The sequence below is a fragment of the Bombina bombina genome, chromosome 2, assembly GCF_027579735.1.
Source record: "Bombina bombina isolate aBomBom1 chromosome 2, aBomBom1.pri, whole genome shotgun sequence".
In the NCBI taxonomy this organism is placed as follows: Eukaryota; Metazoa; Chordata; class Amphibia; order Anura; family Bombinatoridae; genus Bombina; species Bombina bombina.
Window position 1 is genome coordinate 976,276,729 of NC_069500.1, and position 20,820 is coordinate 976,297,548.

A 20,820-nucleotide genomic window follows, 5' to 3' on the forward strand; every position below is an offset into this window, starting at 1 on the left:
TAGGGTAGGCTATTACGCACCATCCATCCCCAGTCGAACACTTCTCTTATGTATTCATATTAGAAATAGGTTTGACATATAAAGGTTTTACTCGGGCATATGTGCTAAAATTGGGCTTAGAATGTTCTTTAACATTTATTTTTAAATAATGTGAAAACAGGCACAACTTATAACAGTATAAAATATAAATAAAATGTCCTAATGATAAACTTTACTGAAAACAAGTGTCTGTCACCAAAAAGTATTAAAACCATAAAAAATGTCAAGGGCACACAGTACATGCTATATAATACGTTCCTGGTGGATGGAATATATTATTATACAATGACTAATTTACAAGAACCTTTAGACAAGGACAACGGAAAAGAGTAATCACTTAAAAGATAGAAGCAAAAAAAATAACTCCTTGTACAACTCATACAGTGACCTTGAATCTAAGCGGAGAAAGCACTATACCAGATAGGCTAGTTGGCTGATTAAAAAGAACAAAATATATTGTATGACCGGATACAAGGCTATCTTAGATTTCTTGAATCTTTATTAAAATCTCAAATATAATTTTAAAAATAACAAAAACATAATTTATATAAAGAACTTATCTGATAAATTCATTTCTTTCATATTGGCAAGAGTCCATGAGCTAGTGACGTATGGGATATACATTCCTACCAGGAGGGGCAAAGTTTCCCAAACTTTAAAATGCCTATAGATACACCCCTCACCACACCCACAATTCAGTTTAACGAATAGCCAAGAAGTGGGGTGATAAGAAAGGAGCGAAAGCATCAAAAAATAAGGAATTGGAATAATTGTGCTTTATACAAAAAAATCATAACCACCACAAAAAGGGTAATGAAAGAAATGAATTTATGAGGTAAGTTCTTACATAAATTATGTTTTCTTTCATGTAATTAGCAAGAGTCCATGAGCTAGTGACGTATGGGATAGCAGATACCCAAGATGTGGAACTTCCACGCAAGAGTCACTAGAGAGGGAGGGATAAAATAAAGACAGCCAATTCCACTGAAAAATAATCCACAACCAAAATCAAAAGTTTTTATCTTTATAATGAAAAAAACTGAAATTATAAGCAGACGAAACAGCTGCCTGAAGTACTTTTCTACCAAAAACTGCTTCAGAAGAAGAAAACACATCAAAATGGTAGAATTTAGTAAAAGTATGAAAAGAAGACCAAGTTGCTGCTTTGCAAATCTGATCAACAGAAGCTTCATTCCTAAAAGCCCAGGAAGTAGAAACTGACCTAGTAGAATGAGCCGTAATCCTTTGAGGCGGGGACTTACCCGACTCTACATAAGCATGATGAATCAAAGACTTTAACCAAGACGCCAAAGAAATGGCGGAAGCCTTCTGACCTTTCCTGGAACCAGAAAAGATAACAAATAGACTGGAAGACTTCCTAAAATCTTTAGTAGCTTCAACATAATATTTCAAAGCTCTAACTACATCCAAAGAATGTAGCGATCTTTCCTTAGAATTCTTAGGATTAGGACATAATGAAGGAACAACAATTTTTCTACTAATGTTGTTAGAATTCACAACCTTAGGTAAAAATTGAAAAGAAGTCTGTAACACCGCCTTATCCTGATGAAAAATCAGAAAAGGAGATTCACAAGAGAGAGCAGATAACTCAGAAACTCTTCTAGCAGAAGAGATAGCCAAAAGGAACAATACCTTTCCAGGAAAGTAATTTAATGCCCAGAGAATGCATAGGCTCAAACGGAGGAGCCTGCAAAGCCTTCAAAACCAAATTAATACTCCAAGGAGGAGAGATCGACTTAATGACAGGTTTGATACGAACCAAAGCCTGAACAAAACAACGAATATCAGGAAGATTAGCAATCTTTCTGTGAAAAAGAACAGAAAGAGCAGAGATTTGTCCTTTCAAAGAACTTGCAGACAAACCTATATCTAAACCATCCTGAAGAAATTGTAAAATTCTAGGAATTCTGAAACAATGCCAGGAGAATTTATGAGAAGAACACCAAGAGATGCAAGTCTTCCAAACTCGATAATAAATCTTTCTAGAGACGAATTTACGAGCCTGTAACATAGTGTTAATCACCGAGTCAGAGAAACCTCTGACTGAGGATCAAGCGTTCAATCTCCATACCTTCAAATTTAATGATTTGAGATCCTGATGGAAAAATGGGCCTTGAGATAGAAGGTCTGGTCTTTAATGGAAGTGTCCAAGGTTGGCAACTGGCCATCCAAACGAGATCCGCAAACCAAAACCTGTGTGGCCATGCTGGAGCCACCAGCAGTATAAATGAACGCTCCAATAGAATTTTGGAGATCACTTTTGGAAGAAGAACTAGAGGCGGAAAGATATAAGCAGGATGATAATTCCAAGGAATTGACAACGCATCCACTGCTTCCGCCTGAGGATCCCGGGATCTGGACAGATACCTGGGAAGTTTCTTGTTCAAATGAGAGGCCATCAGATCTATTTCTGGAAGACCGCAGAGTCGAACAATCTGAAGAAAAACCTCTGGATGAAGAGACCATTTGCCCGGATGTAACGTCTGGCGACTGAGGTAATCCGTTTCCCCAATTGTCTACACCTGGGATGTGAACCGCAGAAATTAGACAGGAGCTGGATTCCGCCCATACAAGTATCCGAGATACTTCTTTTATAGCTTGAGAACTGAGTCCCCCCTTGATGATTGACATATGCCACGGTCGTGACATTGTCTGTTTGAAAACAAATAAACGATTCTCTCTTCAGAAGAGGCCAAAACTGAAGAGCTCTGAAAATCGCACGGAGTTCCAAAATGTTGATTGGTAATCTCGCCTCCTGAGATTCCCAAACCCCTTGCGCTGTCAGAGATCCCCATACAGCTCCCCAACCTGATAGACTCCCATCTGTTGAGATCACAGTCCAGATTGGACGAACGAAAGAGGCCCCTTGAAATAAACGATGGTGATCCATCCACCAAGTTAGAGATGATCGAACATTGGGATTTAAGGATATTATTTGTGATATCCTCGTATAATCCCTGCACCACTGGTTCAGCATACAAAGCTGGAGTGGCCTTGTGTGAAAATGAGCAAAAGGGATCGCGTCCGATGCAGCAGTCATGAGACCTAAAATCTCCATGCATAATGCTACCGAAGGGAACAATCGAGACTGAAGGTTTCGACAGGCTGAAACCAATTTCAGACGTTTCTTTTCTGTCAGAGACAAAGTCATGGACACTGAATCTATTGGAAACCTAAAAAGGTTACTCTTGTCTGAGGAATCAAGGAACTCTTTGGTAAATTGATCCTCCAACCATGTTTTTGAAGAAACAACACAAGTTGATTCGTATGAGATTCTGCAGAATGTGAAGAATGAGCAAGTACCAAGATATCGTCCAAATAAGGAAATACCGCAATACCCTGTCCTCAGATTACAGAGAGAAGGGCACCGAGAACCTTCGAAAAGATCCTTGGCGCTGTTGCTAGACCAAATGGAAGAGCAATAAACTGGTAATGCTTGTCTAGAAAAGAGAATCTCAGAAACTGATAGTGATCTGGATGAATTGGAATATGCAGGTATGCATCCTGTAAATCTATTGTAGACATATAATGCCCTTGCTGAGCAAAAGGCAGAATAGTTCTTATAGTCACCATTTTGAATGTCGGTATCCTTACATAACGATTCAATATTTTTAGATCCAGAACCGGTCTGAAAGAATTCTCTTTCTTTGGTACGATGAATAGATTTGAATAAAACCCTAGACCCTGTTCCAGAACTGGAACTGGTATAATTACCCCAGCTAACTCTAGGTCTGAAACACATTTCAGAAACGCCTGAGCCTTCACTGAATTGACTGGAATGCGTGAGAGAAAGAATCTTCTCACAGGCGGTCTTACTTTGAAACCTATTCTGTACCCTTGCGAAACAATGTTCTGAATCAAAAGATTGTGAACCGAATTGATCCAAACATCTTTGAAAAATCGTAACCTGCCCCTTACCAGCTGAGCTGGAATGAGGGCCGCACCTTCATGCTGATTTAGGGGCTGGTTTTGACTTTCTGGAAGGCTTGGATTTACTCCAAACTGGATTAGGTTTCCAACCAGAAACTGTTCCTTTAGGGGAAGGATCGGGCTTCTGCTCCTTATTCTGACGAAAGGAACGAAAAAGATTAGCAGCCCTGTAATTACCTTTAGATTTTTTGCCCTGAGGCAAAAAGGCACCCTTCCCTCCAGTAACAGTTGAAATTATAGAATCCAACTGAGAACCAAACAACTTATTACCTTGGAAAGAGAGAGAAAGCAAAGTTGACTTAGAAGTCATATCTACATTCCAGGATTTAAGCCATAAAGCTCGTCTAGCTAAAATAGCTAAAGACATATACCGGACATCAACTCTAATGATATCAAAGATGGCATCACAGACAAAGTTATTAGCGTGTTGAAGAAGTTTAACAATGCTATATGTATTATGATCTGTCACTTGTTGCGCTAAAGCCTCCAACCAGAAAGTTGAAGCTGCAGCAACATCAGGTCTAAGTAGATTACCTGAACACAAATAAGCTTTTCTCAAAAAAGATTCAATTTTCCTATCTAAAGGATCTTTAAACGAAGTGCTATCTGCCGTAGGAATAGCAGTACGTTTGGCTAGAGTAGAGATAGCCCTATCGACTTTAGGGATTTTATCCCAAAACTCCAATCTATCAGATGGCACAGGGTACAATTTCTTAAACCTTGGAGAAGGAGTAAATGAAGTACCCAGACTATCCCATTCCCTAGCAATCACATCTGAGATAGCATCAGGAACTGGAAAAACTTCCGGAATTAACACCTGAGGTTTATAAACCGAATTTAAACGTTTAGCAGTTTTAGTATCAAGAGGACTGGACTCCTCCATATCTAAAGCAATCAAAACTTCTTTAAGTAATGAACGAATAAACTCCATCTTAAATAAATACGAAGATTTATCAGTATCAATATCTGTAGTAGAATCTTCTGAACCGGAAAAAACCTCATCAGAAACAGATAAGTCAGAATGATGGCGGTCACCTAAAAATTCATCTGAAAAGTGAGAAGTTTTGAAAGACCTTTTACATTTACTGGAAGGAGGAATAACAGACAGAGACTTCTTAATAGTATTAGAAACAAATTATTTTACATTAACAGGAACATCCTGAACAATAGATGTTGAAGGAACAACAACAGGTAAAGGATTATTACTAATGGAAACACAATCTGCATTGGAAAGTTTATCATGACAGCTTTCACAAACTACAGCTGGAGGAACAGTTAGCACAAGTTTACAACATATGCACTTAACTTTGGTAGAACCAGCATCAGGCAGCGTCTGTCCATTAGAGGATTTTGATCCAGGTTCAGGAAGAGACATCTTGCAATATGTAATAGAAAAAAACAACATATAAAGCAAAATTATCAAATTCCTTAAATGACAGTTTCAGGAATGGGAAAGAATGCAAAACAATAAGCTTCTAGAAACCAGAAGCAATGAAAAAGAAATGTTTAAATAATGTGAGTAAAAAAGACGCCCACATTTTTTTGGCGCAAAAAAATGTCTGAATACGCATGCGTAACAGAATACAACTTCCGGTGTAATTGCGTCGCCGGAAATGACAACATTTTTTGTGCCAAAAAAGTACGCGCCAAAAATGACGTAATAAAAAGAAACATTTTCTGCCCTCGCGAGCCTAACAGCATGCAGGAAAAAATGGCCAAATGAAATTTTTCAAGGTAAGAAAAAATAACTAAATGCATTATCTCAATAATGAAACTGACAGTCTGTAATTGAAAAGGAATACTGATTATCCTGAATCAAGGCAAATATAAGTTTATATACATATATTTAGAACTTTACATATAAAGTGCCCAACCATAGCGTAGAGTGTCACAAAAAATAAGACATACTTACCCCAGGACACTCCTCTACATATAGCAGATAGCCAAACCAGTACTGAAACGAGAATCAGTAGATGTAATGGTATATAAGAGTATATCGTCGATCTGAAAAGGGAGGTAGGAGAAGAAATCTCTACGACCGATAACAGAGAACCTATGAAATAGATCCCCTAGAGGAAGACCATTGTATTCAAATAGGCAATACTCTCTTCACATCCCTCTGACATTCACTGCACTCTTAGAGGAAAACCGGGCTTCAACCTGTTGCGAAGCGCATATCAACGAAGAATCTTAAGCACAAACTTACTTCACCACCTCCACGGGAGGCAAAGTTTGTAAAACTGAATTGTGGGTGTGGTGAGGGGTGTATTTATAGGCATTTTAAGGTTTGGGAAACTTTGCCCCTCCTGGTAGGAATGTATATCCCATACGTCACTAGCTCATGGACTCTTGCTAATTACATGAAAGAAACATAATTTATGTAAAGAACTTACCTGATAAATTCATTTCTTTCATATTGGCAAGAGTCCATGAGCTAGTGACGTATGGGATATACATTCCTACCAGGAGGGGCAAAGTTTCCCAAACCTCAAAATGCCTATAATACACCCCTCATCACACCCACAATTCAGTTTAACAAATAGCCAAGCAGTGGGGTGAAAAAATAAGGAGTAAAAAAGCATACAAAAAGAGGAACTGGAAATAAAATTGTGCTTTTTATACAACAATCATAATACAACAATCGGCCCTACACTTCAGGAACAGCAGTTTTTATTTACTCAAGATGATGCCTCAGGTAGGAAGAGCGCATTGAGTGACTGCAGAAACTGTGTTCAGCAGATCGAAGGCTCTCTACATCCCAGACGTTCCAAGGACAGCGAGATGGTGTACACAGACTTTGATCTCCTGCTAGACACCGACATCTGCCTGTTCCTTTTCCGGAGTAAGAGGGAGAGGGGAATGCCTACTGCTAATGCTAGCCTGCATCTTGCACTACAGAGACACATGCTTTTTTCAGAGATTTATGTCCAGGGCTGTTTCCTCCCTGAACGATCAGATAGCTGCTTATGTTCCAGCAACCTATTTGAGACTAACACCCGGACTGGTGTGGGGTAAATGATTTCCATCCTCTGGTGCTCTCTGTGAAGCGGAGGTCCAGACGGGAGCTGGGTAAACAATGTTTGAACTGCTAAAATTAATTAGGGGATTCATGTATTATTGTTTACATAAATGATTATCTTGCAATCTGACATCAAACCCCAACAGATGTGCAGCTGTGTTTAGGCTGTGTGACACAGGACATAACCCACATGTCATTAGTGGGCTATCAGTTTAATGGAAAGACAAGCTATTGCCATTCCTTGTATTGTATAATCATTGCTTTTGCAGAATTGATTGCATTTTTTTTTCTGCTCACCACTTTACCCTGCATTATTTTCCCGAATTCTAAATATAATTGTAGTAAGAGTTGTCAGTCTGGCTCTTAGGAGGGTAGGGAAGTGCTGGGACAAGTTAACTTAATGTTTGAATAGCTGCAGTTAATGATATCTTAAAATTACAGCTGGTAGGTATAGCCCCACCTGTCAAGCAAAAATCTATTGCTTGTTATTCATATGCATGTCAGATAGTGAGTTCTTTTTCAGATACCTTAAAAAATGTTGGTAGGTGGGAATGTAGATCATGCCTATTAAATATGTACAAAGTAGAACATCTTTTTAAGCAATATGTGCCTACAAAAATTTGCTATTTCCAATAACTATGTGATAGATCGTTTTATACTATAAACAAAACACTCGCTCTGTGTCTTGGACACGTCAGAGGGCACAGAGCTGTAATTTTGGTAACATATAATTATAGATGTGACAGTGGCTTACACAATCTTACATATGGAAATGTTCTACTATAGGACCATTATGCACATTTGTAAGCTATGGTTTTATTATTGTAGGTTATATAGTTATAAGACAGTGCATCCATTTATGTGCAGCTCTGTGCTGACTTGCATACCAGTCCATTATACTTCTAGCAATGGAACAATGCCCTAGTTATGAACTAACACTATAAAATGTATAAGATTACTTAGAAGTCCTATAAGTGTGTTATCTAGGAAACTGTAATATACTCCTATTTTGACTTTATAAGCATAGTTCAGAAATATTTTTATAGTATAGTACATTTAAAGTGTTTTCAGAGAACATGGCATTGGCTGCAGTAATAAGTCATTCCCATGCTAGGTACTCCCCTCCCATACCTAGAAATATTGCGGATAGGGGTAACTACAACCCTTTGCAATTCTAAGCAGAGTTAAGTAGTCTCTGCCCTATCCTAAGCACTAAATATTATTTACCTTGTAGCTAATGGACCCTGCCATTCATTACATTTTTCTCTTTGCACACTGAAGGAAGGTGTTCTTAGCCTATTTACACATAACAGCTGCACTTTGATATAAATGTATTGTATATGCCAACTACATATTTTAAGTTTCTCTTTAAGTAAAACCACTGCCCAGAATACTTTGTATTTTTATAGTACAAGTTTATATTCAGTGACTACTTTATAAGTTTCTATCAGCCATTATCTGGCACCCATAAGTCGGCTTGTTAGTTACAGTTGTTACTATTGTGTTAAGTACAGTATATGGCCTATGGTTGGCCTATCAGGCCATCCTCCTATATAAAAAAATAAAGCTAGGGGGGGCGTGTCCGAACAGCGACTACATACAGTCGCACTTTCCCTGTGCTCTCACGGAAAATTTGATACCCGCCGGTAAAAAAAAAGACTTTGCAGCTAAATTACAACCATACGTGTACATGAGCAAACCTACATGTCAGCAGTTGAATCTTGGTGGAATTTGCGCTGTAATTTATGAAGTTTGAGCTCGGCATTGGACGTAAAAGGCCTAGAGCGGCGGCTCATATATAGGCAGCGCTACCCCCCTCGAGGTATCGAGGGTTTTTGCCTGGATTGGGACTCCAAAAATCTGCCTGAATTACACAACTTTCTGGAGCGCTATACCATCAAAAAAGCGCCGGAAGAAAAGAAAATATCTTTGTTTCTTTTTAATCCTTACGGGGTAAAAATGGCCGCCATACAGGAGACAGGCCTGCAAGCACGTTTTGACCATAGTATGGAGAGACTAGAACGCTGCTTTCAAACCCTGCTTGCAAGGGCCCCATGGGACTTCTTTACGCAGGCTTATCATAAGCAGCAACAGCTCAATCAATCTATTACCACTACCAATATAAATCATACCCAGGACGTATCTGAATCTGTCGGACCTTCACTATTACCTATACGTACAAAGAGACTAACGCTCTTCTCATCACAACTGACAAGCCGCATGGCAGGAGCCTATAAAGAGGATAGCTCGTGGCAGGTTGGAGATGCTGACAATCCAGCTAAAAAGCTGCCTGCAACCCCAGCAATCAACAACGTACCTGCAGCAGAGCAAATAGCAGGCGTTATAGCCCCAAAACTTCAGGCGCTGGATGGGATCTTGATAAAGGCTAAGCAGTTGCGGGGGCCCAGGGCAGAACCCCAAGTAGCCGTATGCTTCAAGATGATCTTTACTCCGGAGTGCCCTCCCAAATCTAAGAACGCAGGGCTCCTGTCTAATCAGTGGGACGCCGCTGAAATGCTCCAACTTGAAAAACTGGAAGCGGGCGTTAACCCTATAATATCCTACTCAAACCGACGCTACATCTATGGCCTGGGCGATCAAGACTTGGACAGCGAGATGACTTTTTCTTCTGAGGACTGTGTGCTGGAACCAGGAACTGGTACTTAAATTCCCATATGGCGCACACAGCTTACTATGGGCTGTGGGAGAGATACGAATGTTACTGAACTGTTCATGTAGAGGTTGCACGTATGTTTCATTTTACTATGGCACATTTTTAGTGATAGAACGCAATTCAGCATAGTTACATATATTGTTATACCGGAGTGATACCTTTGAAGTATAACTTTATTATCTACCCGACCTGCTCCCTGAGGCTTACGGCCGGAGCCGAGGGGGGGGTTAAAGTGGACTACAAGAGGTTTTGACTAAGAAGGTTCCAGTTTCAATGTTTTACTTTACAAAGGTGCTTGCGTTGAGTTACATGCCTTATATTTAATACGCTTATAATGTGAATAGCGCACTGTATATATGTTTATTTCCAAAATCACACAGTGGGTTTCGCTGTCTCTATAATGTCCTTAATCACATTTGTATGTTTTCTGGGGGTTTAGGGGGGGCCCCTGGGGAGACATTCTACTATATATAATTTAAATGGGGACGTCTGGATTTAGCGGGTTGCACTGTCCACAAGTAATAAAATGTTTAATTATCTCTCTACCCCATATATTTAAGATAATCTACTGATATATAGCATAATGAGAATATCACCTAACACACAGCCCTATAGAGCGCTTAGACAGCGGAGTAATGCAATGTAATGTGCTACTTTAAAATTATGCTGACACTAAAAACCATCTCAGCGGCAAAAGAAGTATATTTGGATATTTATCTCTATTGATATCCAATATCTAGGACATGAATTTGATCTCAGTTGTGTTTGTTATCTATATCATAAAGGAGTTCCCAATTCAGGTTCATGCATCTTTCATTTTGTTAATTGGAGACAAGAATGTCTTTACAGCAATATATTCTTAGAGATGCATTTTCTTTTATTGTTTTGGTTGGTTATTTTTAAATCCCCTACAAAGTATTCTTGACATACCCAGGATCCAAGAGTGATCTATTAAGTTAATACAAGGGGAGAAAATGAGGAGAAAAGTTGATCTATCTCAGGTGCATCTTATTTTCTTAAAATGCAATGTATATGTACTTTGATGACTGTAATTTGCAACCTATGATTGTTAAAAATGTATTACTTATCCTCAATAAAAACATTTAAATATAAAAAAAATAAAAAAATAAAGCTAGGTTCTACCTTTTAGATGGGACCCGAAAGCGGCCCCTCATTTATCACTGGCCTTCTATAAGTTTTAGGAACGTGAAGGGTCCAAAAGTGGCCCTCATTATCAGCCAGAAGGCATGGTATGTTGTACTGTATGATGTGATTACCATTCTAATGTTGTTTGAATTTATGTATGAGTGTTACATATTGAAGGATGTTCTTTTATTTTCTGTACTGCTTGGTGAACCTTAATAAAAATTATTAAAAAAAAAAAAAAAAAAAAACTTCCATGCACATAGCCACTGAAGGGAATGATCGAGACCAATTTCAGACGTCTCTTTTCTGTTAGAGACAAGGTCATGGACACTGAATCTATCTGAAAACCCAAAAAAGGTTACCTTTGTCTGAGGAATCAAGGAACTCTTTGGTAAATTGATCCTCCAACCATGTCTTTGAAGAAACAACACAAGTTGATTCGTGTGAGATTCTGCTGAATGAAAAGATTGAGCCAGTACCAAGATATCGTCCAAATAAGGAAACACTGCAATACCCTGCTCTCTGATTACAGATAGAAGGGCACCGAGAACCTTCAAAAAGATTCTTGGAGCTGTTGCTAGGCCAAACTGAAGAGCAACAAATTGGTAATGCTCGTCTAGAAAAGAGAATCTCAGAAACCGATAGTGGTCTGAATGAATCGGAATGTGAAGATACGCATCCTGTAAGTCTATTGAGGACATGTAATGACCTTGCTGAACAAAAGGCAGATTAGTCCTTATAGTCGCCATCTTGAAAGTTTGGACCCTTACAAATTGATTCAAAAACTCCAGATCCAGAACTGGTCTGAAAGAATTTTCCTTCTTCGGGACAATGAATAGATTTCAATAAAAACCCAGACCCTGTTCCAGAATTGGAACTGGTACAATTACTCCTGAAAGCTCTAGATCTGAAACACACTTCAGAAAAGCCTGAGCTTTCACAGGATTTGATGGAACGTGAGAGATAAAAAAAATCTTCTCACAGGAGGTCTTATTCTGAAACCTATTTGATACCCCTGAGAGAGACCATATTCTGAATCCAATGATTCTGAATAGAATCTGCCCAAACATCTTGAAATAATTTCAGTCTGCCCCCCACCAGCAGAACTGGATCGAGGGCCGCACCTTCATGCAGTCTTGGGGGCTGGCTTTGGTTTCTTATAAGGCTTTGATTTTTTTCCAACTCAAGGATGGCTTCCAATTGGAGCCAGAGTCTTTAGGGGAAGGAGTGGCTTTCTGTTCTCTAATCTGACGAAAGGAACAAAACCAATTAGAAGCTTTAGATTTGCCCTTAGACTTTTTTTCTTGAGGCAAAAAACTCCCTTCCCCCCCAGTAGTAGTGGAAATAATAGAATCTAACTGGGAACCAAAGAAATTATTACCCTGAAATGATAGAGATAGTAACCTAGATTTAGATACCATGTCAGCATTCCATGATTTAAGCCACAAAGCTCTTCTAGCTAAAATAGCCAAAGACATAGGTTTAACATTAATCTTGATGATATCAAAAATAGCATTACAGATAAAATGATTAGCATGTTGAAGCAAACGAACAATGCTATGCAAATCAGAGTCTTTCCCATTGTGCTAAGCTAGCCAACCAAAACGTTGATGCAGCCACAACATCAGCCATAGAAATGGCAGGTCTGAGAATATAGCCAGAATGCAAATAAGCTTTCCTTAGATAAGATTTGATCTTCCTATCTAAAGGATCCTTAATATAGTAGTACGTTTAGCAAGAGTAGAAATAGTCCCATCAACCTTAGGGACTTTTTCCCAAAAGTCTAATTTAGCCACTGGCAAAGGATACAACTTTTTAAACCTTGAAGAAGGAACAAAAGTACCACCAGACTTAAACCATTGCTTAGCAATCACATCAGAAATACCATCAGGAACAAGAAAAACCGCAGTAGTCACAGGAGGTTTATAGACAGAATTTAAACGTTTACTGGATTTATTATCAAGGAGGACCAGACTCCTCAATATCCAAAGTCATTAACACTTCTTTTAACAAAGAACGAATATACTCAATCTTAAATAGATAAGATTATTTATCAGTATCAATGTCTGAAGTAGGATCTTCTGAGTCAGAGAGATCCTCATCAGAGGAGGATATATCAGTATGTTGTCGGTCATTACAAATTTCATCAGTATTATGTGAAGTTTTAAAAGACCGTTTACGTTTATTTTAAGGCCAGCAATATAATTTTTCATATCAACATGGATATCATGTACTTTAGCGGTTGAAGGAACAACGGATACTGTACTAGCACTAATAGAAACCTTTTCTGCATGCAAAAGCTTATCATGACAACTGTTACACACTACAGCTGGAGATATAATCTCCACTAGCTTACAACAGATACACTTAGCTTTGATAGAACTGTGTTCAGGTAGCATGGTTCCTACGGCAGCTTCTGAGACAGGATCAGATTGAGACATCTTGTAAAATATAAAAAAGAAAAAACATTTAAACAGAAATATCTTATTCAGGAAATGGAAAAAATGCAAATGCTAAAATTGGCAAAAAAAAAGCAAATAGCATAGCCCCCTGAGCATAAAGAAGGCAAGGAGCATCTAGGAAGTAAGGTAAAATAAAGCTACATTTTTGGCGCCAAGTATGACACACGACGCAAAAGGAAGTTGAGAATTTTTTTGGCGCCAACAAACATCTGGAAATGACGCAACTCGCATCATAACAAACACAATTTCGCACCAAACAACCTAGCTTCAACTAAGACGCAGGAAATGTTACAAACTTGCATCATTACAGATGCACATTCGCTCCAAAAAAATTCTCGCGACAAGTATGACGCAATAAATAACAGCATTTTGCGCCCTAGCAAGCCTAATTTGCCTGCAAGTTTTGCCCACAAGTCAAATTGAAAAAAAAAAACTATACCCCAGGCAGTGTTCCCTCTAAGGACAGTTTTGTGTGCAGCCCAGCAGTGAAACAGTTAACAAGAGAACCATACCTTGCCACCTGCATTGTGCAGTGTTAGCTAATTGCAGGGTGTGGTTACCTAATTAACTGTTTCACTGCTGGGCCGCACACAAAACTGGCCTTAGAGGGAACACTGACCCCAGGTAAGACAAACTTCCTAAAACATGATTCCCATAATGAAACTGCGAGACTGCAAAGGGAAATACACATAGACCTGACTCATGGCAAATATAGGTAAAATACATATATTTAAACCTTTATACATAAAGCGCCAAACCATAGTTGAGAGTGTCTTAAATAATGATAGATACTTACCAAAAGATACCCATCCACATATAGCAGATAGCCAAACCAGTACTGAAAGCTATCAGCAGAGGTAATGATATATAAGAGTATATCGTCATTCTGAATAGAGAGGTAGGAGATGAATCCCTACGACCGATAACCCTTGAAAAGATTTCCCACGAGGGAAACCATAAAATAAAAAAATAGGCGATACTCTCTTCCCATCCCTCTGACAAACACTGTACTCTGAGAGGAATTTGGCTTCAGAATGCTTAGAAGCGCATATCACAGAAGAAATCATAAAAATCAAGCACAAACTTACTTCACCTCCTCCACAAAGTTTGTAAAATTGAATTGTGGGTGTGGTGAGGGGTGTATTTATAGGCATTTTGAGGTTTTGGAAACTTTGCCCCTCCTGGTAGGATTGTATATCCCTTACGTCACTAGCTCATGGACTCTTGCCAATTACATGAAAGAAATTAACTATTACAGAGCTATCCTGAGTCTTTTTTTTTTTTTTTATCTGGAACAGCCTTTGTGGAAATTAATGTGATTTACGTTTTACATCTTGTGAAAGCCCAATGAATAGTTAAAGGTATAGGAAAGTCAAACTTAATCTTGCATGATTCAGGAGTATGTCATTTTAAGACACTTTTAAATTCACTTCTATTTTCAAATGTGCTTCGTTCTCTTGGTATCCCTTGTTGAAAAAGAATATGCACATATACACTAGTGTGAGCTAGCTGCTGATTGGTGCCTGCACACATTTGTGTCTTGTGATTGGCTAACTAGATGGGTTCAGCTAGCTGCCAGTAGTGCAATGCTGTTCCTTCAACAATGGATAACAAGATAATGAAGCAAATTTGGTAATATAGGTAAATTGGAAAGTTGTTTAAAATCGTATGTTCTATCCGAATCATGAAAGGGGTTTCCTGTCCCTTAAATTTTAATATAATTATAAAAAAATGAAAATGATGTGAACATTGGCAGACAGACAAGATTAAACATATGCCATTAAAGTATTCATGGAACCAATGATACGGACAAATGTAGCTATATAACCCATTATGTACTATATAATGAAGACAAAGTGTTTACAAAACTTACCGTATTTCAGGAGGAAGTTTAAATGACTTGCTATATATCCACTCATCTTTTATGATCCATTTGTATGACAAATCATTAAAACCAAAGTAAGGGTCCTGCAAACATCAAAGCAGAAAAGAAAAAAACAATACAATAACTATGTATTTTACGATAACAGAGACCATTATAGTTAACATCAATAAAGAAATTGGAATTTGCAAATATTAATTTAAAAAGGGACAGTCAAGTCCAAAAAAACCCCATCTTGTTTCAAATAGGGAATGTAATTTTAAAACAACTTTCCAATTTACCTTTATCACCAATTTTGCTTTGTTCTCTTGGTATTCTTAGTTGAAAGCTAAACCTAGGAATGTACATTTGATAATTTCTAAGCCCTTGAAGGTTGCCTCTTATCACATGCTTTTTTTATTTGCTTTTCACAACAGAGGAGAGCTAGTTCATGTAAACCATATAGATAACATTGTGATCACGCCCGTTGATTGTGGCAAACACTGCACTAATTGGATAAAATGCAAGTCAATAGATAATAAATAAAATGTCATGAGATCAGGGGGCTCTCAGAAGATGCTTAGATACAAGGTAATCGCAGAGGTAAAAAGTGTATTAATATAACAGTGTTGGTTATGCAAAACTGGGGAATGGGTAATAAAGGGATTATCTATCTTTAAAAATAACAAAAAATCTGGTGTTGACTGTGCCTTTACTTTAAGACTAGCAACCCTGTACTAGTAGGTGTTTGAGCCCCCAAAGGGTTTAAACACACAGTAGAAGTACCACTAGGGGCCTGCAGAGAACTGCCAGTCCCAAGCAGAATCTCCTGCTGATCTAGTCAGCAGAGCCAGTCACCTTAATCCCCATTAAGTGCTGAACCATTTCCACCCCTGTGCCATTTTGGAGTTTTTTAAATGCTGCTCTAATTAAGCAATTTTGTAGGCAATTTTTCCGTGAGAAATACATCATATGTTAAAAATCAAAATGTGTGAAAAATGTATAAACAAGGTTGTAAACAATAGTGTGTGTATAATTAAAAGATAATATCCTCATATAATAAGGGTCCTTGGGTGCATACATACATATGATATGTAATCAGGGTAAAGATAAGCACTCACTGGATTTAAATACAACAACTATTTATTAGGCAGTAGTACTGCCTAATAAATAGTTGTTGTATTTAAATCCAGTGAGTGCTTATCTTTACCCTGATTGAATATCCTGCTAAGCACCCTGGTCTGCGTTTGGGTTGGCGAGTGAGAGTGCACTTACTTGGAGTCATATATATATATTAATAAACAAGGCTACAAACAGTGCTGTGTTGTTTTTTTTATAAACTCTACAGTCAAAACAAGAATATATATATATATATATATATATATATATATATATATATATATATATATATATATATATATATATATATAAAATTTATATTTTAAAATTACATTTCCACAGGCGCTCAATATCACAATACGACAAAAGGTTGTTAAAGTATATGCTTTAATGTATTAGCGTTAGCACAAAATGTATTTACCATATGACTTAGACTTAATCATTGGTGATTCAGTGTCTCTAATGTTAAGAGGACCGATATCTTTCAGGCCCCGATTAAGAATTTCCTGGCCAATTCAAAGTATGTTGTCTAGCCATAAGTCTTGCCGGACTACACATAATCTTAAAACCGCTAAGCAATAGTATAAATGAGTGATAGAAAGTGCCGATATTTTTCAGGCACACATCTCAACTTCGGCAATACCTACGCGTTTCGTCACGATGTGACGTCGTAATTACTTAACAATTTTTGTGTAGACTGTCCCTTTAATCTGCTTTGTCCAGACAATGATAAAATCTGACATTAAGTGGTATTACAGACCTAATCTAATGAATAACACCAGGAATAACAGAATGTAATGCCCATATTGTTTAAAGGGATAGTCTAGTCAAAATTAAACTTTCATGATTCAAATAGAGCATGCAATTTTAGGCAACTTTCAAATTTACTCCTATTATCAATTATTTGTTCTCTTGCTATCTTTATTTGAAAAATCAGAAATGTAAACTTAGGAGCCGGCCCATTTTTAGATCAGCACCATGGTAGTGCTTGCTGAATGGTTTCTAAATGTAGCCACCAATCACAGCACAGGTGCTGAACCAAAAATGGGCCGGCTGTTAAGGTTACATTCCTTCTTTTTCAAATAAAGATACCAAGAGAACAAAGAAAAAAATGATATTATGAGTAAATTTGAAAGATGCTAAAAATTGCATGCTCTATCTAAATCATGAAAGTTTAATTTTGACTAGACTATCCCTTTAACGAGAGGGAAATTAAAGGCATCATGGAGCCATTTGTCTGAGACAGAGGTGAATGACACAATGGAATGCATAAAACTTAATATGGGATATAGAATAGATTAGCAAGCAGAATCCTAAGTAAAATAAAAAAAAGAAAACATCTCACTCTGGCAAAAGTAAAGACCAAACAGTGTTAAATTACAAGTAGGGAATTAAGTGGGATTATATCTGTGTTTCATCATCACTCCCAGGACCAGTATTGTCAAAATTAAACTTTTATGATTTAGATAGAGCACTCCGTTTTAAAGTTTATCATCAAGTTTGTTATCCTTTGTTAAAAAAAGCATACTTAAGAAAGCCATTGGTGGCTGTATCTGGATGCCTCTTGTCGTCATTGGATCACCCAAACTGTGCAGCTAGTTCCCAGTAGTGTATTGCGGCACCTACCTAGTTTAAACTTTTCAACCAAGGATAACTTAGCATCTTGTTTTACTTGTCTCTTTCTTGAGCAAGTAATTGCCATCTTCAATTGATCTACACGCATTTCAGTGCTGGCCACATGGTGTTCACCAAAATCAATCGCTGCTTTTTGAGTTCTATATCTGTTTCATTACACTAATCCAGCAGGAGAAAGGCAATGTCAAGTTTGTGCTGAAGGCTAATTACTGTCTCAATCACACCTGTTACCTCTGGTCATCACAGTGTTTGAACATCATTTTTTTTTAGTTTACTGCTCATTAAACTGCCTAGGAATTCCATACTGTCATTCACCCTTAGCATTTGATATGGAACACAACACTCAGGACCTTTTTTAATTAGCTAATATTAAAAATGGTATTTTTTTTTTCACAAATTATAATTAAATACATTTACGTTAAATGATGCAATTTATTTGTGCTTTGCATAGCAGAAAACGACATAATATTAGAAAATATTACACTGCCCCCACCCGGCTACTTCATAATGCCACCCAGCTGGCAAAAATGAACACTGTATGGAACACTGCTATAATTTCACATAAAGGGATAAGAAACCCAATTTTTTTTCTTTCGTAATTCAGATAGAGCATGCAATTTTAAACAAATTTCTAATTTACGTTGATTATCATTTGTATTCATTCTCTTGGTATCGTTTGTTGAAAAGCAGCTATGTATGCTTAGAAGCCAGCCCATTTCTGGAGCACTATAAGTCCGCAGTTATGCAAAAGATGGCAGCATGATTTCCCAGACACCTACCTAGGTATCTCTTCAAAACAGAATACCATGGTAACAAAGCAAATTTGATAATAGAAGTCAATGGGAACCTTTTTAAAAATTGTCTGCTCTGTCTGAATCACAAAATAAATGTTTTGTTTTTTTATATCCATTTAAAGAAACATAACAATAACTCATTTTTGCAGTTGCTGCATTAAATTAGAAGGTGTAATAAGTAACAAAATGACTTTTTTTACAATTATAGTAAGCATGTAAAACATAATCTTTTGTACTGTTAAATAGTCCCTTCCTAATGAACTCTAGAACGCCCTAAAAATAATGATTCGTTCTGTATTTTATTCCTTTAAAGGGACACTGAACCCAAATTGTTTCTTTCTGGATTCAGATAAAGCAACTTTCTAATTTACTCCTATTATCATTTTTTCTTTGTTCTCTTGCTATCTTTATTTGAAAAAGAAGGCATCTAAGCTTTTTTTTATTCAGAACTCTGGACAGCACTTTTTTATTGATGGATAAATGTATCCACCAATCAAGCAAGGCCAACCCAGGTTGTTCACCAAAAATGGGCCGGCATCTAAACTTACATTCTTGCATTTCAAATAAAGATACCAAGAGAATGAAGAAAATTTGATAATAGGAGTAAATTAGAAAGTTGCTTTAAATTTCATGCTCTATCTGAATCAAGAAAGACAAAATTGGGTTGTGTCCCTTTAAGTATTACCAGCTAGCCATTCCACTATTTGCCCAGGTCATTCCATAGAACATAGCCATATCACTTTTTTAACATGCCATTGGATCTGTGTCAAATTTATTTATATTACTCTACATCGCATATGCAAATCACCTTTTTCCATCCATTAAATTAACACTGCAATAACAATACATTCTGTAATAACAATACACTTACCCTTGTCATTGTAGAGAACAAAGTGGTCTAGTGGTGTTCCTGTGCCAGAAATGTAGTTTTGCCTTAAAGGGATACTGAACCCAAATTTCTTTTTTCACGATTCAGATAGAGCATGCAATTTTAAGCAACTTTCTAATTTACTCCTATTATCAAATTTTACTTTGTTCTCTTGGTATCTTTATTTGGAAAAGCATGAATGTAAGCTTATGAGCCGACCCATCTTTGGTTCAGCACCAGGGTAGTGCTTGCTAATTGGTGACTAAATGTAGCATGACAGAAAATAAATTGAGTTTGGTATCCCTTTAAATTTTAAGGCCACTTTCAGTTTTAACTTCATTCTATCACTTGCCATCCCATGTCCCAATATAAATTAATTGTAATTTCACAAAGATAAAACACTGCTTTCCTTATAAATTTAGTAGGTTCACCCTTATCATTCCTTTTAGTACATTCCAATTTATTAGGTGCACTACCAATTACCATTCATATATAACTTGAAAACATTCACTAGAAACATATATTAATATCCCTCTAAATAAAACATTGATTAAAGAGTGAAAACTGTAGAAAGACAAAAAAAGCATTTTGCCCGCTGACATTAATAATTATATAATTACAAAGAAAAGTTTCTTATAATGGGTATATATTCAATATTTACCTTGATGATACCTCTTTCATGTAAGGCAGTGTGCACGCACCCAGGTACCTGTCCTTGCAACACAGTGGAATTATCCGAGTTTCTAATGTCCCACTGTCCAGCAAGATCAAACACTTGTAATGTGTCAGTGCTCTGCAACGAATTCCCAGCAGTGAAGCAACAAAGTCCAATAAAAAAACAGAACCTAACTTTACTCTGCAACGTTGTGCACTCCATAGCTAAAGGTTTAATGTAACTGGTTTTGACCTATGCCAGGGATCAGCTGTATGTGCAGACTCCAGAGAGATCCTCTTTCAAACCACAGTGCAAGCTTTATAACAAACACTCCATGATGATGCAGCTCACATTTTGCAATGGTAGCGGCTAGATTCTATCCCTCTAAAGGACACTCTGACATCACAGCAGTCACGTGACTGCAGTGATCACATGGTACAGAGAGCTGAGTGAGGAAGAAGCAGAAGTGCGGGAGACTCAAATCGATAGGACATTTTTTGCTTTCTTTCTGCTGCTGTCTGTGTGTCTCGTCGGGAGTGGTTATCTGGGCTTATGCTGGACATGGAAGAAACACTAATGTGAAAAAGGAGTGAGAAG

General features: G+C 37.5%; 1 protein-coding gene across 2 annotated transcripts in view; it reads right to left on the minus strand.

The window, feature by feature from the left end:
• MANBA (mannosidase beta) overlaps positions 1–20,595 on the minus strand; it is a 143,037-nt gene extending 122,442 nt beyond the window's left edge. For both annotated transcript variants that reach the window (XM_053703498.1, XM_053703497.1), the window contains exons 1-2: positions 20,230–20,595; positions 15,165–15,259 (exon numbers count right to left, since the gene is read on the minus strand). In XM_053703498.1, the coding sequence (XP_053559473.1) occupies positions 15,165–15,259; positions 20,230–20,445 (311 nt within the window). In that variant the 5' untranslated portion in view covers positions 20,446–20,595. The remainder of the gene's footprint in view (positions 1–15,164; positions 15,260–20,229) is intronic.
• Positions 20,596–20,820: the final 225 nt, after the last annotated feature.